Source organism: Protopterus annectens, chromosome 13.part0 (genome assembly GCF_019279795.1).
Source record: "Protopterus annectens isolate FY-2018-M chromosome 13.part0, PAN1.0, whole genome shotgun sequence".
NCBI classification, from domain to species: Eukaryota; Metazoa; Chordata; order Ceratodontiformes; family Protopteridae; genus Protopterus; species Protopterus annectens.
In genome coordinates, this window is record NC_056747.1 from 916,110,447 (window position 1) to 916,131,166 (window position 20,720).

The 20,720-nt window shown below is 39.6% G+C and overlaps 2 protein-coding genes across 2 annotated transcripts in view; one reads left to right on the forward strand and one right to left on the reverse strand.

Moving 5' to 3' along the window:
* BECN1 (beclin 1) overlaps window positions 1-20,720 on the reverse strand; it is a 1,139,297-nt gene that overhangs the window by 782,053 nt on the left and 336,524 nt on the right. The gene's annotated exons all lie outside the window — the stretch shown is intronic.
* On the forward strand, window positions 7,326-9,889 carry LOC122787778 (zinc finger MYM-type protein 3-like). The gene is made up of 2 exons (XM_044054676.1): window positions 7,326-8,673; window positions 8,773-9,889. Exons 1-2 carry the CDS (start codon window positions 7,450-7,452, stop codon window positions 8,776-8,778), a joined length of 1,230 nt encoding a protein of 409 aa, XP_043910611.1. The 5' UTR covers window positions 7,326-7,449; the 3' UTR covers window positions 8,779-9,889.

Here is a 20,720-nt window from a genome sequence, read left to right on the forward strand (position 1 = left end):
CTGCCCTAGGACTCTTATACAGATATTTATGAGCCTCAGGCACCCTGTAATACCTGTCCGGTCTGTGGTAAAAACAAGAACTCCCTAAGCCTCTTCCGTGAATCAGAGTAATCCTGTTCCTCCCACTTAAAATGCTCCCTCATGGAATGCACAGTTTCTGAAAATGAAAAATCCTCTGGAGGAGAAGCAGAAGGAGTGGAATCCTCTGCATCAGAATCAGAATAAGGAGGAAATCTTGAATGTCTTCAGCAGAAGACTCTGAATCATCTGAGGCCTGCTCCAAACTTTCCAACTCTGGCTCCATCCTGGGCCTCTTATCAGGAGGGGGCATAGAACCTCTAATTAAAGTAATCAAATCCTCTGCCATTTTAAGCATGTGCTTTTTAGGCACAGACCCTGAAGAACCAGAACTGACACCAGAGGAAGGCAAAACAGACCTGCCCTTAGAAGGAGCCTTAGAAACAGTAGCATAAGGCCTAACCACCTTAGGCATAGAAGGGAGAATAGTAACCTGAGAGGCCCCTTCAGCCTGACCTGCCTCCTGAGAGGCCACATCCTGTAAAATCAAAGTTTCCCCCTGGGACTCAACAGAAACTTCAGCCGGATCCACCTGTTAAGCTGTAGCTTCTAAAGGTCCAGCGTCCGAAATGGACGAATCATCCTGCCTAGGCTTTAAAGATTTGTCTTTGCGCTTCTTAGTAGAAGCAGGCGTCGGAACATCCGACGGCATATTATAATTACACCTCTTGCCAAAGACTAACCTAGCGCAATCTAACCTCCGTTTTATAGTGCGCTTATTAAACCTAGCACAAAACCGACACCCGACAACGTCGTGCTCCGGTCCCAAACAAGGAACACAAAGCGAGAGGTAATCCCTATGCGGTATCTGTTTCCCACAAGAAATACAATTATTCACTTTTTCTGACATCCGGTAAGTAACTGAGGCAAGAACAACAAAAATATTCTAACGGGTACTTAGCCCAACTTGGTATCGGTCTGAAACTCCGAAAACGAAAAATTTCAGAACGCCGAACGGCACTTGCAACGCTGCTTCTGCATCGGACCATGCGGCAAAAAAGACTGAGGATATGACGTCGATCATGCGCCTTTATACCCTGACGCTCTGATGTCAGATCTAGGCGCCCATGACCGACGTCAGCCTAATACTTTGGTATTCGGGCCGACCGAGGACAGCAGACTACCCATAAGTAAGGACTGCAGCAATGTGAGATGAAGAACATCTAGTCAGGGTTAGTACATGAGCAGAGCCAGTGGGTTTTGAGGTGAGATTTGAGTTTGGATTTAAAACAGGGAGGAGAGGTGAGTGCAGTGAGATTGTCAGGAAGGGAGTTCCAGATTTTTCCTACTGTGTTTGATAATAGAGAGTTTCCGGCCATGTTATAGGATTAACAACTGGAAATAAGAAGTTTATTAGAAGAGTGTAGACTTTTAAGATTGCAGTAAGGAGTAATAAGAGTAGTGAGTATGGGGGTATTAAAGGGTTTATACAGGATTTTATGGGCTATGGAGAGTTGGTGAAATAAGATTAGGTTTTGTAGCTCAAACCATCCTAATTGGATTAAGTTTATGCAGTGGTGAGTTCTAAACGTAGAGCCAGAGGCAAATCTAGCAATACTGTTGTAGGCAACAGCCATTTTGCTGAGGTTAGCTTTGGACAGATTAGTGTAGATAGACTAGGCATAAAGGAGGGTGGAAATTAGGTGCGAGTGGGCGATGGATGCTCTGGCAAGTGGAGTAAGGAATGGTTTAATTCGGTACAATGAGCCTAGTTTTCTGTTAACTAGTTTTATAATGTTGTTAAGGTGAGTGTCAAAGCTTAGACTGTTGTCAATCTCCACTCCTAGGAGCCTGGTAGATGGGTCGGGGGAAATATAGGTGCCATTACTTGACAAGACAGAGAAGTTGCGTGGAGAGGATTTACGAGTGGGGGAGAAAAGTAAGAATTTGGTTTTCTTGGGGTTTAAGATTAAGCATCGCTTTAGGAACCACATTTCTACAGTTTGGAATGTCTGTTGGGTGACAGAGTGAAGTTCGGAGGGGGAAGAGGCAGAACAAATCAGAGTAGAATCATCTGCATATTGTATACAGGTTGCAAGAAGAATAGTAGTATGAAGATCATTTATGAAAACTGAAAACAGAAGAGGGCCAAGAACTGAGCCTTGGGGAACTCCAAGGGAAATGGGTAGGTGGTTGGATACGTTATTGTGCCAAAGAACTGCCTGCTGTCTATTATGAAGATAGGAGTGGAACCACTTAATCGCACTTGTGTCTAGTGCAAAATATTTAAGTAAGTTTATTAGTATTTCATGATTGACCATATCGAAGGCTTTGGATAAGATCAATAAAGAGAGCAGAAGTAAGGATACTATTATTCCATTTTTTGTTGATGCAGTCAATGAAGGAAAGGAGGGCAGTTGTGGTGCTGTGGAATGGTCTAAAGTCATGTTGACAGTCAGCCAGTAGATTGTAATTTAAGAGGTGATTTAGATGTTGTTTTTGGACACACTTTTCCATGATTTTAGCTAGGGGGGAGAGTAAGGCTATGGGTCAGTAGTTTGAGAGTTCAGTTGAGTTACCACCTTTGTGCAGGGGAATATGTGATATTTTCCAGATTGATGGAATGTAGCCTTCAATGAAGGTTCTGTTAATTAGGATGGAAATGGGATAGGCTAATGTTTTAGCTGCAATTTTTAGATATTGAGCTGGCAGCTGGCCAGCTGATGGAGAGGAGGATTTCAGTTTGTGGAGCAGAGAGCATATTAGTGATGTGGTCATAGGTTGCAGTTGAAATAAGGGAATAGAAGTATTAAATGAGGTAGACAGGGAGGGGATATCTGGGGAAAGTTGATTAGATAGAGACTGGACAGTTTCAGTAAAGAAGGTGTTGAAGGCATCAGCAGTTTGTTTTGGATTGTTTAAGGAAGTGCCTGAGGGGCATGGGGTGTCAGAGTGGCCAGGCTTTAAGAGTCTATTTATTCCTGCCCAGAACTTTTGTGGATTATGTTGGTTAGCTTGTTGTAGATGGCAGTAATGGTTTCTTTTATCTAGATGTATGGCTGTTTTTGTAATGTTTCTTATTTGCCTAAAGTTTAGTTGGTCAATGGGATCTTTAGTTCTACGGTATTTAGCCCAGAGTTTATTTTTCAGAATAATTTTATGCCTTGGGTCCTTTGAAAGTCAAGGTGCGGGTTTTGAGCTAATTCTGACAGATCTTGAGGGAGCGTATGAGTCTAGAATAGATAGGAACTTTGAGTTGAAGTATGAGAGAGCATCATCCAGTGGAAGGTGTTTAAGAGGGGACCAGTTACAAGCTGTAAGTTCAGCTTTGAAGGTTTCCGGGTTAAAGTTTTTATTAGTTCTGACCATTTTAAATTTAGTCGGGTTAGGGTATCAGTTTTATGTCTGATTAAGTAAGTAAGTGCATGGTGTGACGGATCCACACAGTACCAGTTTTTGTTATGCCTCGAGCCACATATCACTGTGTATGCTTAATTATTGCTAGATTGATTATTGCTAGATCTGACATGCCACTACCTCACTATATGCTGCTAATATTGTAACAATACAATATGCTTAAAAGCAGGCCTTGCTCATTGATTACTGGTATTACTGAACTTTTGTTAACCTAAAAGTTATCAGCTTAAAAGATGTTTACCAGAATATGGGGATTTCAAGGAGGAACTATATCACAAGTTTGTGAGCTAACTGTTCTTTGAAAAAGGGAAGTAAGGCACAAGACCAGACATTACGAGACTTGTTTACAACTTAGGAAATTATCAGTAATTTTCTAAAATATTCCATCAACTCATGATGAGCTTGTGATCAATATTCCATTAGTTGAACCTGTTGACCCTGTTGTTTGTTCAAGACTATAAAAAGCTCAAAGGCTAAAATGGAAATCATCATCATCTTCCGGATTTGATCACAGCACCAGCCTGAACTGAGCTTAGAGCCATTTTGCCAGTGCCGGCCTTGCCTTGACTGAACAGATAGGGAGACTTCAATCCTATCCAGTGCAGCTATCAGTGGCAAAGATGATTTTGTTTATGCATATGCTTATAAGTACATGATCTATTAGTTTTTCTGTTTATTTAGTAAGTTTTTGTTTAATAAATTGTTAAGTTTGAGCCTTGGTGTCTTGTGTCATTTCTAATCCTGTATTAACCTCAGACTTTAAAGCAACGGACTAGCAAACACGGTCACTTAAGTCATCAGGTAGTGTTCCTACTGTATAAGTTAGGTGGTGACGATTAATCAGAATCCAGTCTGATATGCTTTCTTTGTCATTAGGTTTGCTAGTTCTAGTGGGAGCTTGAATGGTTTGTATAAAACCATGGAGATTTAAGAGGGTGGGAGGGTCTAGTGAGGTGCAGGTTATCCAGTTGATGTTGACATCGCCCAGGACTATGGTTTCTTGTGGGAAATGAATGGAGAGCCAGCTGAGGATCTCTTCTAAGGTTCTGATGTTATTTCCAGGGGGAAGGTATAAGCAGATTATGTAGATGGATTTATGGGTATTAAGCTGAAGTTTGGAGATAAGGATTTCGGCATTACTTACAAAGGGAGGTTTGTCATGTAAGACAGTAATTTGCATCCCTGTTTTGTAAATAATTGCTATCCCACCACCCTTTTTAGCTTTACGGTCCAGTCTGTGGATGTTATAGCCAGGGGGAATAATCTCACTGTCTTGGGTTGCTTGTTTAAGCCAAGTTTCAGACAGGCAAAGGATGTCGAATGAGTGTATGTCTAGAAGAGCAATGGAGCTAGGTAATTTTATTATTAATACTACGGATGTTAAGGTGAGCTATAGAGAGAGAGTTGGGGGTTTGGAGAGTAGATTAGAACTGGAGGGTGTAAGACTGGTGGGGTTAAAAGTGGTAGTGTTATTTGGGGGCCAGGGTTGGGATGAATGTCACCTGCTTGTAGGGAGAGAAGTAATCTTTTTATTAGGCGTGAGGGTTTAGTGAAAATGTGTGGGGATTTTTGTGTACATGATTACTGTAGGTAATGTGGCCCTTTCTATGAAATTTTGCAAGAAGGTAGCTGGGAGCAGAAATGATGTTAGAACAGGCTTGGAATGTGTTAAGGGTTGGTGAGCTAGTAATTTGAGTGAAGGTGTGTAATTCCAGTAGGTAAGTTGTTCATAACAGGCGAGAAGGTAGGGTAAGAGAAGGAAAGGAAAAAGTGAGAATAGGAGGATGTGATTTAAATTGGTTGAAGTAAGTAGGTAAGGCATAGTGACAGGACAAGTGTATGAAAGTAAATTGGGAATAAGATAAGGAAGTGAAGACAGGAAGGGAGGAGAGGTAAGAGTCAATTGAAAGGATACAGGTGAGTGGTTATTGGTACAGCTAGGTGAGAGGGGTAGAGCTAGATGGGAGGGGTAAAGTGTGATTGGTGTGAGAAGGAGGGGGTGTGGTAAAGGAGTATAAGTTTAGGAGTTGTAGGGGTGGGTGGGATTAGGGGGTAGGGGAGTGGAGTGAGCCCACAGGGTGAAAGGAGCGGGTTCAGACAAAGTGTAGGAAGGCAGTCCTAAGACAATCAGTGAAAGGCAGGTGAGGTGAGTAAGAGTGGGTAAAAGGAGTGAGAAAGGGGTTCAGCTGAAGATCTTAATAGAGAAAAGAAATAAATTTAACAGTATTGGACAAGAGGAAAGGACTGGAAGTATTGGATATAGCAGCGAGTAATTTGGTTAGGTTTAATGCAGTGGGTAGAGAAAGTAAGGTAGAATAACTTAGCAAGTTAGGGTGACATTTAGTGGACAAAACACTTAATTACAGAAGAAGGTAGTTAGCAGGTAATAGCATGAGCGGGAGAGAAAAGGAAAATAATTACTCAGCCTGGGAAAGGAGTGAGGAGGACAGGCCAGAAGAGAAGAAAGCAGCAACTAGTGTGAGGCAAGGGGGGGGTGCGGCTGCTGTGAGTCCTTACTAATAGCATCACAGAAGGCCAGTGGCACAAAAAAAAAATTCTCATTTATACAAAAATGTAAAAAGAGTAAAGTTAGCTAGATGGAGGAACACATACTTTCTAGCTTCCTTAAACACAGGGTTCATAGTAGTGAGACCAAAACTTTGAGGTAGCAGGGAATGAGGCAGTAGAAGGTCCTATAAATGGATTCTTGCTTGCCAGAAAAAATCCAGTATGTCCAGGGAGTAGGGTCAAGTTAATGAGCTGTAAGCAAAATAGATAGTGTACAGAGAGGTATGAGATTTAGAGACTAAATTTTACAAATGCAATAATATAAAGACACAGGTGCTCTGTTTGGCATAGAAAGCGATCTCTGACCCCGCCTTGATGGGACTGCTGCATATCTGCAAGTCAAGCTCCACTGGAGTAACCCACACACGTGGTCTTAACCTGGTCTGTGACATCAACAGGACTTGTTGGTGGGACAGATTTGTATCCCGGAGGCTCCCCCATATGTGGAATACACTCCCTCTCCATGTCAAGCAGAATACCTCTTTACCCCTTAAACCTAGACCTTTAACCTGGACAACTAGATGCAAAATAGAAAATACATCCCTGGGATTTCATCAGTGTCCCTGCTGGACAGAAGCATCAGGTGCTGATTTGTCTACACATGGGCTAAACTCTTGGCTAGGCTTATAAGGGCCTCAGGGCCAATAGCCCAGTAACTTCCTATGATCCTAATTTTGTTAGCACCTCCTAGGTTGAAACCCTGTATGTTAAACTGTAATGTTCAAATACAGCAGCAGCAGTAGTTACTTCTACCAATGCAATTTGCTATTCACAATTTGCTTGAAGTGATTTCTGGTTTTAAATCATTTAGAATAGTTTAATATATATATATATATATATATATATATATATATATATATATATATATATATATATATATATAGACGTATACCATTATAAAACAGATCCTGTTGCTGATATGTACTACTTCTGATGGTTTTTGGCTTTAAATAACTAACCTTATCTTTCATTATATTCAACATATTCCAGTTATCATAAAATAGAAGTGTATGAACAAGCAGAACTAGGTGGCAGAGTGGAGTTCAGGGCCGGAGACAACATTCTTTTTTTTCTTTTTCCCTTGATTAGAAGGCCATAGCAACTGCCTGGCATTCCAAGACATTGTGGTTTAACGACAACTCACTCACACACAGCTTTTATCACAGTATTTTGTCTGCTGTTTTTAGTATTACTAAGCCACAACATGGTGTGCAGTAAAGGATTATAAGGCACTGCTGAACTCTATTCTAACCTGTCAGGCAGGTAGTAACAGCCCTTGTTCAGTAGGCTGACGTCAAAAATAGAACAATGGAATGCTGTTTTGCCTGCTGAGGCAGAACAGTCTTCCATTCATGGCGAGTCAAAGCTGTGTGAGCTTTTGGGAGTAGCATTTACTGCAAAGCCAATACACATCTCTTCTCCAACTGAAAGCAGTCTGAAACAGAAATGGCAGCGGCTGTACTGTCAAAGCTTCTTGCTGAGCAGCAAATGTTTACTTTAGAGAAGGAAAACCAGCAGACACTTAAAAAAACAAAAAATGACATACGAACAGTAGAAAAATATATGCATAAGAAGAAAGAGCAACGTGCACTAGAAGAAATTCCACCTTCAGAACTTGATTTGCTACTTGCGGACTTCATACATGTGTTAAAAAGACAAGATGGTACAGAATATGAGCCCAGCACATTAAGAGGGATTCTAGGGAGCGTGGACAGACATTTAATGAAGCAGAGCTACGGCCATTACATTTTTCATGGAAATAAAACCTATTTTCAGGAAACACTTAAAGCGTTAAAAACAAAACAAAAAGCCTTAAGACGTCAAGGTAAAGGAAGAAAGCCTAACAAAGCAGAGCTCCTAACTGAAGCAGACATTGTAAAACTGTATTCAAGTGGTGCATTAGGAATGAACAACCCTGCATCACTATTACATATGATGTACTTTAACATTGGTATGCATTTTGGCTTGAGAACAAGTGAACATTACACTCTGCAATGGGGAGACTTGCAGTTACGTGTGGATTCTTCTGGTCAGCGTTATTTAGAATACGAGAGGCAGACAGAAAGCAGAAACAAAAATGTGTCAAAGGATGTCCGTTTATTAAATAACGGAATGTATGAAAATAAAGTTAACCCCGAAAGAGACCCAATACGTGCTTACTTGCAATATGCTTCCCAAAGACCTAAAAAAATGATTTCCCCAAATGCACCATTTTACTTGGCACCAAACACTAATTATCTTCCTGAGAGACCATACTCTCTCTGGTATCGAAGTATGGTTGTTGGGAAAAATAAACTTAGGTCTCTAATGAGAGACATCAAAGTTGCTGCTGGACTGCCAGAGCATAAAAAAATAACAAACCACTCAACAAGGAAAATGTGTATTCAAAGATTAATTGAAAGGAACGTGATACCAACAGAAACAATCCATGCAACAGTGGAGGACAACCCTGCATTCACAAATAGTGACTATGAATCAAAACCACTCCAGAACAATGACATTTTAGTTTTAGAAGTATCTGAGGAAAACTATCCATCCACTTCTAAGTTAGAAAGGGATCCTCTTACACAAACTGCAAAAAACTCCTCATTCATATCCGAAAGCCACAGCATTTCTCGGCAAACTATCAATACTCCTGTTCTGAATACACCACCCCCACAACAGAAGGAGGTAAGTAAATGAACCATACAATACACAGTCCATGGGTCAAAGAAAATGGAGTGGAATATGTATAAATCACAAAGTAACTAGCTGTTTTCTCTCTTTCAGATGTAAAGAAAATTAGAAGCAAAAAAAAAAAAGTACACTGCTCTTTGTCTTCACATATAACTAAAGCTGCTAAACTGAGCTGCTGTTTACATTCAGTTCCATCAAGTGACTGTACTGATGAGCTTTCAGCACAGATATTTTTATTTTGTTAGATGTCCCAGCATTCTATTCTCTTCTTGACTGCATACTTATGTTAACATTGTCATGTGAATACAAAATGGTTAAGTGTGAAAAATCACCTTGGTTCTGTGTACAACTCTGTTCAGAATGGTTTGCGATACTCAAGAGAACACAGAGTAATTTGTCTTCTCTGAGGGAATTTGCTGATTCCTCACCTTATCAGACAGCATTTCTGCAAAATAAGTGGCCTGCATATTTTCATTAAGGAATCCTGGTGCATAGATTTAATATGAACATTTTGTACAGGGTTTCACCAACTCACCACAGACCTTACAAGTTCTTTCTGTTGTGCTGAACATCAAAACTGGTTGCTTAACATGTATTAATTTAGATCAGTGGGGCAAAAAGCAGTAATTACAGAGTACAAATGTGTACAAAACTGACTTTATCCCTTAATGTTGAGCTATTTTTTTTAAGCATTCATGTAATTGCACTGCATTTCACAGGGTGCACAAAGTCTAAGCCCATACTCCCCCAAACAAATTCATCCTCTGTTTAATATGCACTCTAGTAACATACCGACGTGTAATGCTGAAGGACAGTTATCACGTTTTGTTACATCCCTAAAAACTGCAACAGAATGTTTAATGCACTGCTTAAAAAGGCATTCACCCTTCCTATTACCAGTCATTTCCTCAAGTGAATAATCCGGTGACAAACTAAAGTAATGGCTTTAAGGACTTCTGAACAAATGTTAGCTTTGTTCCAGCAGTACATGCTATATTGCTTGTTAATGTTTGTAACCCTAAAGCCACTGCTTTATTTTTCTGTTTCTGTTGTGTACTGCCTGTTTAATCAGTGCTGATTAACTTCAGTAGATGTTTAAAACTGGCACAATGAACTTCTGGGATGATATAAATGGAATAACTACTCCACTAACTCTTTCTCATACTACTGTAGTGCTCAAGTACTATTTTCCCACTGTTGTAAATGAGCAAGTCTACCATAAATCTTTTAGAAGTGAAGAAGTTTGTTTGTTTGTGTCTTTCGGCTTTTTCCGGTTAGGGATCGCCACAGCGGAACTCCGGTTCGCTAATGATAGGCAGTAGAGTTTTACGTGCTGGTTTGCTGGGCCTAACGCACAACCTTCAACGAAGGAATGCCCATTAACGCATGTCGCCACACAGAAGACGCTCTGAGAATCGAACGGGCAACGTCTAACTGTGAGGCGACAACGCTACCGCAGCACCACCACCGCAGTATTTTAGAAGTGCAGAAGTCAGACAGTGAAATTTGCTTACAAAGGGAATAGATGATGACCCTAGATGCAGCAATAAAAATGTAATAAAAGGTCTGTATTATCTTTGTGCTGTCTTCTTAATGTGTAGTTACACCACTTTAATGGGGGCTAGTATCCCTTAATTCACAAACACTTTCTGTACTGCTACACTATGATAGTAGGATTACTAGTCATACCTTTCAACCTCTTAGGGCAAGAATCCTAGAGAAAGACAAAAATAATGGGTGGGGGCAGATTTGAACTACTTCTTTTATAAACTTGGAATATTGCTTTAACAGGTTTTGCATTACTATGGATTTTCGGAAGGATATGAAGTCTGAAATTCAAATGACTTATTTAGGGTATGCAGTCCTCTACAATTTGCCAAAACCCCACAAGTTTTATGAATAGGCTAAAAATATGAAGAAAAAATTCATCCATTCAGTGAAATTCTAGACAGTTGAAAGGTATGGTTATCTTCCCCCCAACTAATGAAGCACAACTTGCACAAGAGAAAGCGTTACTGCACCCTAGTTGCTGTGGCTTGTTTGTGCTTTAAGAGTATTCCCAAAACACATTCTGCCATGCACATCCATTACACTACTTGTAAAAGCAATATATTGAGGCAGATGCAATGCTCAACTGTAAAGGTACGTCTCTAAACTACAAAAACGTAGTGCTCTGGTGACAGCTTCTATACAAGTGTCTTTAGGACATTCAAGATGTTACGTGAAGATTATGTTACTGGTACCTCAAGATGCATTTTCCAACTAGGACATTGTTTACTTGATCTTACTACATAAATGTGATAAGCACACTGCTTTAGAGAGGTGCTGCACTGTATGGTTAAATGAAAAGCATCTTGCCTGAATGTGTAAGGCAGGAGAAGTCAGAGCAGGCACACCAACACTGGTAGGGTCAACAATGTCAAGGGAAAAAAAAAGGGTACAGAAACAAAGTCAGTGCACGATTGTTAACAGAGCAAAGGAAACATGAGAAACCACATGGTAGTATGACAACACTACCTAGTAATGCTGAAGATAAAACTGGATCAGGGTCACCCTAACAAAACAATACAAAGTAGTTCAAAAAGTTAAAAATTAATTATGGATATGGCTGGTAAGCAGTATAATAACAGCATTCTGGAAGAATGCTATGCGAGTAGTGGAATGCAATATGCAAAAGCTCAGTGTCTAACCAAGGCTCTCAAAATGGCTCTTGCAAGTTTTATTTAATTTAATTTATTTATTTTTTGGGTTCCTCCCTCAGCATCAGATAGCTGGGAAAACCTGAGCTACTACAGGCACAGTAAGTATTTTAATAAAACTCATACTCATAGAGGATATCTTCTGGTCTGAAGAATCACAAAGGTTCTCACTTTGTGTGTTTGTCTGCGGACAGAAATATGGGGAATGACGCACACATTATCTATCTACAGAGTAAAGCAATTGACTATGGCTATGTTATAAAAATCAGAACATCCAATATGTTCATTAATGTAGGTTTCACTTATAACCATTTGATGATGTCCATTAGAGATACAAGATAAAGATCATAAGAACAAAAGGGGCTTCTGACCGGGAAACAATGCCTACAATGCTACTCGGGGTTCCTGTTCATTCAGTATCCGTGTGTCTTATGCGTGACCTACTGATTTTCTTTCCCGGTGGGATGCAACAGCTTTGCTGTTCATAGGAAGTTATTAGGCTATTGGCCCCGAGGGCCTTACAAGCCTAGCCAAAAATTTAGCCCATGCTCTGACAAGTCAGCACCTGATGCCCTTGTCCAGCAGGGACACGGGTGAAATCCCAGGGGTGTTTTTTCCTGTTCCCCATCCAGTTATTTAGGTTGCACTTAAAAAAAGGAATAATGAGGTACTCTGCTTGACATGGAGAGGGAGGCTGTTCCACAGAGAAGTAGGGAGGCTATTCCACAGAAGGGGTAGTCTCTGGGACACAAATCTGTCTCACCAACAAGTTCTATTGATGTCATAGATCAGGTTGAGGTCATGCATGCAGCTTACTCGAGTGGAGTTAGACTTGCGGATATGTATCAGTCCCATCAAGGCGGGGGTCTGAGATTGCTTTGTATGCTCTGTTAACAGACTACACAGTTCTGACCACAGCTTCTCTCTTTTTTTTTTTTTTTTTTTTATATATAAATACTTTGTGTTCATGTGCCTTGATAATGCATCATCTGCAGTCAGACCTGACTTCTACATGGCACATGAACAGCAGCTCTATAGAGCTAGTTAAAGCCCGTCTTGAGACACTTTTTTAGTCACCTTTAACAGCACTGCATACATTGTCTCCCTACATTTCACAGATTAAAGATGAATACACCAACTTTCTTAAACAAAAACATCTTTAAAGTACTTGGGACTATGGCTTGACCATGCAAACAACAAAAATAAACCTCAGATCAAAGGTCAAAGACCTACTGTTTTATGCTCAAAATCTCTCTCAACTTCCTTAACCTCCAGTCAAGGCTGCAACTGATAAAAGCATTCCACACACTTAACTTGAACATGCTTTACCTATATTTGCCTCCACCTGCAGCAAAAACACAACATTACAAACCTTATTCCAAAAAAAAAAAAAAAAAAAAAAAAAAAAAAAAAAAATTAAAAAAGTTACTTTAATGCAAGCTTTCCACATAAAGAATACTGGCACCCATTCTCAAAAAGGAAGAGCAAACCTTCTTGGCTCCCTTCTTTTTAAGCAATTGCAATAAGACACTTGTCTGCTTGCAATGTGGCTCATCGTCTCCACATCAACCTATAATCAACCTATAATCTTAGGAGCCAGTCCAGAATAGTAACACTGCAAGATTTGTTAACTGACTACATAGTTCTGACCACAGCTTCTCTATGCACTTGCGGTTCTATGAGCTCAGTATACTTTTTGCTTCCGGCCAGTCTGTACTTTACAAGCAAAACGGTCTTGCACATTTTCTCCCCCTCAGCAGCAAAGGCTAATTAAAAATAAAAGACAATATGACTAGAGCTTAAGGTTTTTTCAAGAAATGACTCGGAAGTTTTAGAAGTTTTTTTTTTTTTTACTTGCTGCAGCTATATTGGAGGACTGACTGTTTTCTTTAAATACCACTGTAAGCATTGCATCTGCCTTTTTGTTAATGTTTACAAATGAACATTGCCTTTGTGAGTTGCCGGTTCCGGTTCATCGAGATCGCGCCCATTTCTAGTTATTGAACTGCTGAATACCTCTCAATGTCTTATGCAATAAATCTGGACAAAACTTAAAATAATGGGGCCAAGGGCAAAAAAAAATAGTGACAGATTTTAAATGTTACTCTTATAAACTTAAAAGGTTGCACAAATAGAAGTCTTTGTATTCATATGAATTTTCTGAAGAATACAAACTCTGAAATTCAAGTGTTATTATTCAGTGGCTTCCATCCTCAGTGGTTTGCCAGAAATCCACAAATTTTGAGGAACAGACCCAAAATATGAGGCAAAAATGTAGACATTCTGTGAAAATCTAGACAGTTGAGAGGTGTAAATGTTGGTGATGTTCTTCTTTAATTATCAATATATTTTAATATTTATTAACTGTACTCTGTATGTCAGTGTTTCTATTATTGATTCCTGATAAGCTTGCTACTGTTGGCATCGGTGACTTTATTATAGGAAAGATGGAAAAATGTGCTTTATTTTTATTCATTTATTTACTCATGTTCAGAAAGGTACAGGGTACAGCCAGCTGTCAGTGAAAGAGTTTGATACTGGGAAAGTTAAAACATTTAAGCCTACAGCATTTTTCTGTTCTTCCAGCTAGTGCCCATAGTTACTTACGGCATCCTTATTTAGGAGGCTGACTTCCTTTACTAAATTACTTAAGAATTAATAATAAGTATTATACAATGAATGGCCATTAACATTTCAAAAATGGGCACACTGATTGACAGCCCAACCAGCGTGCCCATTGCAAAACGAGCATTTACTAATGGAAAAAAGTCCAGTTGCCCAGAATTTCTTCCATTACTATATGCTATAACTTTAAGTTTTCTTCACCATTTAAAAAATTAGCAAAATTAGAATTCCAGACAGCCCTGAGGTACAAGACAGACATTATGAACAAAATACTAAGAAAATCACTAACATTATTCAAAACTAAAGAAACTTAACTGATTTTCCTTGTATTTTTCTCAATCCTCTCTCTCTTGTACCTCTTAAATGTCTGGATTTCAACCTTTTATTTAACAGAAAAAAAAGGAGCAATGGACCTCTTCTTTTCTCCATTGCTTCCTTTACACAGCACTAATGTACTGCACAAGCGACCAAACCACACTGTGGGTTATTGCTATATTATTAGAATCAGCAAGGTGTACATAATGAAATGGTTGTAGGATTTTTAATCTAAAGTGTCCCGCAATGGAAATATTAATAGATTTTTTTGTAATTTATTCATATTTTCAAAACTAACAGAAAGCTGCATTTTATTAGGGTATTATATAAAATGGATGATGCAGTGGTGTTTGCGGTAGCATTGTCACCTTACAGCAAGAGGTTCTCCAGTTTGATTCTCGGCTGTGGTGCCTTCTGTGCGGAGTCTGCATGCCCTCCCTGCATTCGTGTGGGTTTCCACCAGGTGCTCTGATTTCCTCCTACATTACAAAGACATGCATCTGGAGCACTTGTCCTCGAGCGTCTGCTGAAAACTGGCTTCATTCCAAGTTGGACTTTCCCAATAAACAAATGTTAAATAAATTACTAAAATGCAATGGTGACAGGCAGAAAAATGTGCTATGAAGGTACACTTGTACACTGTACTACAGAGATTGTTGTTTGTAGTTATAAATATAATTTTTCTACCTCTACTTAATACTCAAGCAATTGCATGGTGTCAGGTGCAACTTTAGACAATGTTGAAGAAAACTTCCATGGCGTTTGTGCTGTAAGCTAAGTATGTTGAGACATATTCAGTGTAGTTTATATTGCTAATTAAGCACAATTTTTCATGTTTCTACAAATATTTCAATAGATGAAATGCGGTGCAGTAATGCGTCATTGTATTGTTGTGGATGCTGTTGTCTATGCTATACCCCCCCCCCCCCCGAGGATGAATTTGACTTCTAGTCAATGCAGACATAAATTACATTGCACTCTTACCCCCCCCCCCCCTTGTAGATGGCAGTGCTGTTGCTACATCTTTGTCATTTGATGTCCCGTTTATAACATCATATCTGCTTAGGAATGCCAGCACTGCTGATGAAGCCACAGCACTAATGACTACCAGATGCTACTGTAAGAGCTGTTCTGCCTTTCTAGCAATACGTACAATATGACTACAAAAGCTTGCTAATTTGCAAACTGTGGAGGCGACACTAAGGAAAACTACTTCCTATAACAAAATAAATATTGTAGTTTTACAAATGCCAATAATATTTTTGTGCTGAAATAGTGGCATTAATGCCCTAGGGCAGACAGCCTAGTATCTACCTATGAACCTATGAAAAGTTTAACATAAGCATGTAAAATGTACAAAGGCACTTAAGTAAGGCAGAGAAACTACTTAAAATATTCTGTGCGATTTTTTTTTTAAACTACATTTCTGAGGCCTATAACTGATCTTTTGAAGTGAATTGCAGATTACAATGAATGCATGTCAAGTCTGAGGCCATGAATCCTAAAGTATTCCTGTTACTCTTGGATACAATGATTTCAGACTTGGATAAACATGTAGCAGGAGTGTGAAGGGTACAGCTCCCTGGACTAGTGGGTGACACACTATGGGAGTAGCAGCAACATTCAGAATACATTACTAACTGTTGAATAGTTTTAAGTTTTGAAGTAGTGGGACTTCATCCAAAAAGGAGACTCATTTAAAAGTCCGATATGTATATATTTCAACATGTATACATTTGCTCACAACATGCATGTATTTGTTCAAAGTTTTACGAATCTTAAGCAAGTTCATTTACAGTTGCTGCATACTGGTATAGAACTACATTGCAAACACTTGTTCAATACTGCATCACTGCAGCTGAACTGGGTGACCAATAGAAACTGTAGACAAAGTGCATGTTACACAAGGTGCATGTTAGACGAGGTGCACGTCTCAAAAAACTCCAGCTTTACTCCATAGCATATTGCCTACTCTGAGGTGATCTCTGCCTAACATATAAAGCTATGTCAAACCCAGAGCTGCTGGACATGCTACAACTAAAGAAATCCCAATCCCTCCGAGCTACACGCTACGGATCTAAACCTGGTCACCACAGTAAACAGGACATGCTGGAGAGATAGATTCCTGTCCCAGAGACTTCCTATACTCTGGAACAAGCTATCCATCTATGTCAAGCAAAGTTCCTCATTAGCACTCTTCAAGAAGAATCTTGATGAGTTGATGGGAAATAGGAAATGCACCCAGGGGATCACTTCTATGGCTCTGCTCGACAGGGGCACAGGAAAATAACTTTCTTGGGTGGCGTAAGCCAGGGAACCTTGTTGGCTAGGCTTACTTAGGCCCTTGGGCCAATAGCCTGGTACCAAACTATGAACACAGTGGTTACAGTAGGTGTAACAGTGTAACAGAATGATGTGCTACTTACTTCCAAAAGTTATGCATCAGTACAAATATCAAAACAATGTCCATCAAGCCATCCACACACCTAACCACAACCTCTTTTTCCCATTTTTGCACATGCAGTTGGGATGTCACTTCAACAGTCACAATCTACAGCCAACGTGCATAATCATCAAGTGGTTAGCCTTCCTGTGCTTTTTCTTCCACATCACAAACACACTCACACCTACAGCCAGTTTAAACTGGCCAATTCACTTACTACATGTCTTTGGAATGTGTGATGAAACTGAAACACCCAGAAAAAATCTACATGGACACAGGGGGGACATTCAGAAGCCACCCCAGCTGAGAATCAAACCATAGAACCTTTTGCTGTGAGGCAACAATGGTACCCTCTGCACCTTATCCATATAATATATGAAACATTTGCCAGAAGCCAGCATACCCTGAAAGGTACACAAAATATAAAGAAACAGTACAGACAGACTTGTTGCTATAGCTAAGCAACCTGTGCAAATGTTTGAGAACTATATCAGAAAATTAAACTGATGTGCATCTAGAACACTAGACTGGATCAGGGCAATGTCAGGGTGCAGATGCTTAAAGAAATGCAGGAATTGAAAAACTGGTAGATGGCAAGTCAAGTAAGCAGGATAGTGCTGCATACAGAACTTTTGCATGTAGAATACTATTTAATAAACCGATGCAGTATTGCCACAGCAGAAGATTTAACACAGACACTGCTGTGCCTTTTCAATGCTAGTTTAAAAACACTTTCTGAAACATCCTGGCAAACCGGTCCAAGCTTGCAGCACAGACTACTGAGAAATAACTGCAGCTCGCCTTACTCAAGCTTCCTTCCTTTCACAGCAAATTTAAAATTCCAGAACTGTAGGTTGTATCCAACTTTTAACGGATGTATAAAATTTAGGATATTTGAATATGTTGATTGTCTTTCCACTGCTCAATGAAAGCATATGAGATGAGCTAACAATCTTTCACAAAATGCTTTGTGCTGCAAGAATGCATTATTGCAGCTAACTTCCACTGTGGTTTTCTGCATACAAGTCCTGTGTAACTCCATATAAAAGTAATGAATTTGACAAAGACTGCCAAGGTCTATTCACTCTGTCCATGTCACATCTGTGGTTACGTTAATTGTACTTGATCATGAACTCATTTTTCTACTTCTAAACAAAACCATCTTAGGTTTTTTTCCTTGTACATTTTTTATTCTTCTCCTGTTTATGAAATGACTATATCCTCATTACATTAGTTGAACAAGGAGTGACTTGACAGCAGATTGCTTGTGAACACTCATTTTCCTTGAAATTTGATAAAACCAAGACAGCCTTTTCTGTTTACAACTAAGTGCCCACACATCAGATTAACAACATCTACGGAGGTTATACCAATCCTTTGGGACAGCGGAACATCAGAAAGTTATCACAGCTACTTGCCATGACAATCTCACCTCACCTTCTCTACAGAACTTTATCAAGGAAAAATGGGGTATTTCAGGGCATTTGATAGCATATACAGCCTCTGCTCACCTCCAAGGCCAGCCACTGACTGAAGATGTGCAAATTCTTGCACACTTCAGTGCTTGCTCACCTGTGGCCAGCCAAAAGGGAAGACCACAGTTGGCATTATGGTTAAGATCTTTGCCTCCCATGCACAAGGTACAAGGTTTGATCCTGATCTCCAGCCAATGTCTGTCTGGAGTTTGCATGTTCTCCCTGTGTCTCACTGGGGTTCTTCCTACCTCCTAAAAACATGCTGAGTGTTTCCATCTCAAACTCAAAGAATGCAGTTGTGTGCAGGAGCACTGACTCTACATGGTGCCCTATAAAAGAGGAAAATTTGTATAAACCAACTGCTATGGGCATCTATTGTGGTGAACAGTATCCACATACAACATAAATTACAGACTACATGCCATGGCCAGCTCTAGGTGACTTAGTCATGTTGACTAATGTCACCAAACTAGCATGGGTGTTTGCCAGTGATAAGTAGGTTGAGGACCTGGCCTACTCCGACATACACCAGGGAACCATGCTAACAGTCGGAGGGGTGCATGTGCCCCTACTGGGCAGTGTGTGCTCACCATAAAGCCCAGCAGCCCTGGGTCAATAAGCTACTGACCGACCGGTGTCCAGTTGCCAAGCTTGGATTACCTCTATTGAGCAAAAGCTGGATGTAAAACCAATCAACCTTGCTAAACAGAAGCTAAGAATCGCTACACTCAATGTAGGTACACTAACAGGACGGGGGTTTGGAAGTGGATAACTATAAAAAGGGGATGGCTGTAAAAACAAAGGCAGACCAGCAGATAGACTCCAAGGAGGCCAAAACCAAAGTAGACAGCAGATCACACCACGAATTAACCTAGGTTTCGTCTTTATTCAGACTTCTTCAGAATACAAATGATAAAAATGATAAAAACACTCCCTTTTTATATATAACACATGACAATGACATCATCAAATTAATCATGCAATAAAAAGTCATTTCAAAATTAAAAGAACACTCACAAAAGTAATCAAAAACCAGTTTCATGACAATCTAAAATAACAATTATCATAAAATGTGTACTTGAAAACAAGCTCCACAATAGTGAACATATATATATATATATATATATATATATATATATATATATATATATATATATATATATATATATATATTAATAGTGTGAACACGTCTACATTCACTAATAAAAACCTACCCCAGAATATTCTTTAGTTTCAATATAGGCATAATACTAATACAGTCATTAATGCCTGGAAATACTAGAGCATTCAATTTCAGTTGCCATTTCATTTCACAAATGTCCAAGTGTACTTCAAGCATTCTACCCTGGGTGTCAACTAAGATCTGTTGTATGACACTAAATTTAAAAGAATGACCCATATTACTTTCAATATGCCTATATAAGGCGTTAGTCTTTTTCCTTAATCTAATATCTGATTGATGCTCAATAATACGATCCTTAAGCACCCTACTAGTCTTCCCAATATAAAAGGCCGGACACTGTCCACACAAGTTATTGATCGGGTTGATTATGTGGATAATATGATGGCCTTATTAGCCTCGGATACATACGAAGAGTGTAGTGTTAACCAGCTCAATATTGCTTATAGTAAGGTTAACCTGTTTATTGAGGATTTATTAATGCAAGGGCACATCAATGAGCTGGAACACTCTTATTTGATCAATAACCATCCACTGGTTAGTAGTATTTTCGGAATTCCCAAAATACAAATACAAAATAAATACATACTTTGGTTTTGGCCTCCTTGGAGTCTATCTGCTGGTCGGCATTTGTTTTTGGTTTGTTCTTTTCTCAGTATGGAGAGAAGGGGATGGCTGTCCCACCCTCTGTATCCAAGAGACAAGATGGAAGGACAGTGCAACAAAGAAAGTTGGGTCGGAGTCCAGAGTCTATTACTCATGAGAAGGACAGGCTAGAAATGGTGTGCGAACTGGGGTGATGGAGAGACTTCAGAAGACAATAAGGGATGTCATCAAAATTAGTTACAGACTCATGGCAATCAGAGTCATCATTTTAGCCTATGCCTCACAACAGGGCTGTAATAGTGAGAAGAGTTTACGCAGACATTGATAAATGAGCTGATGTTGATAATGGGTGACTTGAACGTACACGGGACAGACAGAATAGGTAAGAGCCAATACATGGTTCAATAAGACAGTCAGTTGCAAGATCACCTACAGAAGTGGCCAACATGCAACTCAGATAGACACCTCCCGAGTAATGAATGGGCATTGGGGTAGAACCAACAACTGCAAAGTCATCCCCAATGAAACAGCCGGCTCAAGATAAACTACTGGATGCCACAATCAACTCCAAGTATTGGTCAGAGAAGACTCTAAAGTCAAAAGAGACCAGGCCGAAGACCTGGAAGATGACCGATGAGAAAGCTCAACAGTTCAAGAAATTACTCAAAGCTCTAGAACCTCAAGAAAAAGTGGAAATA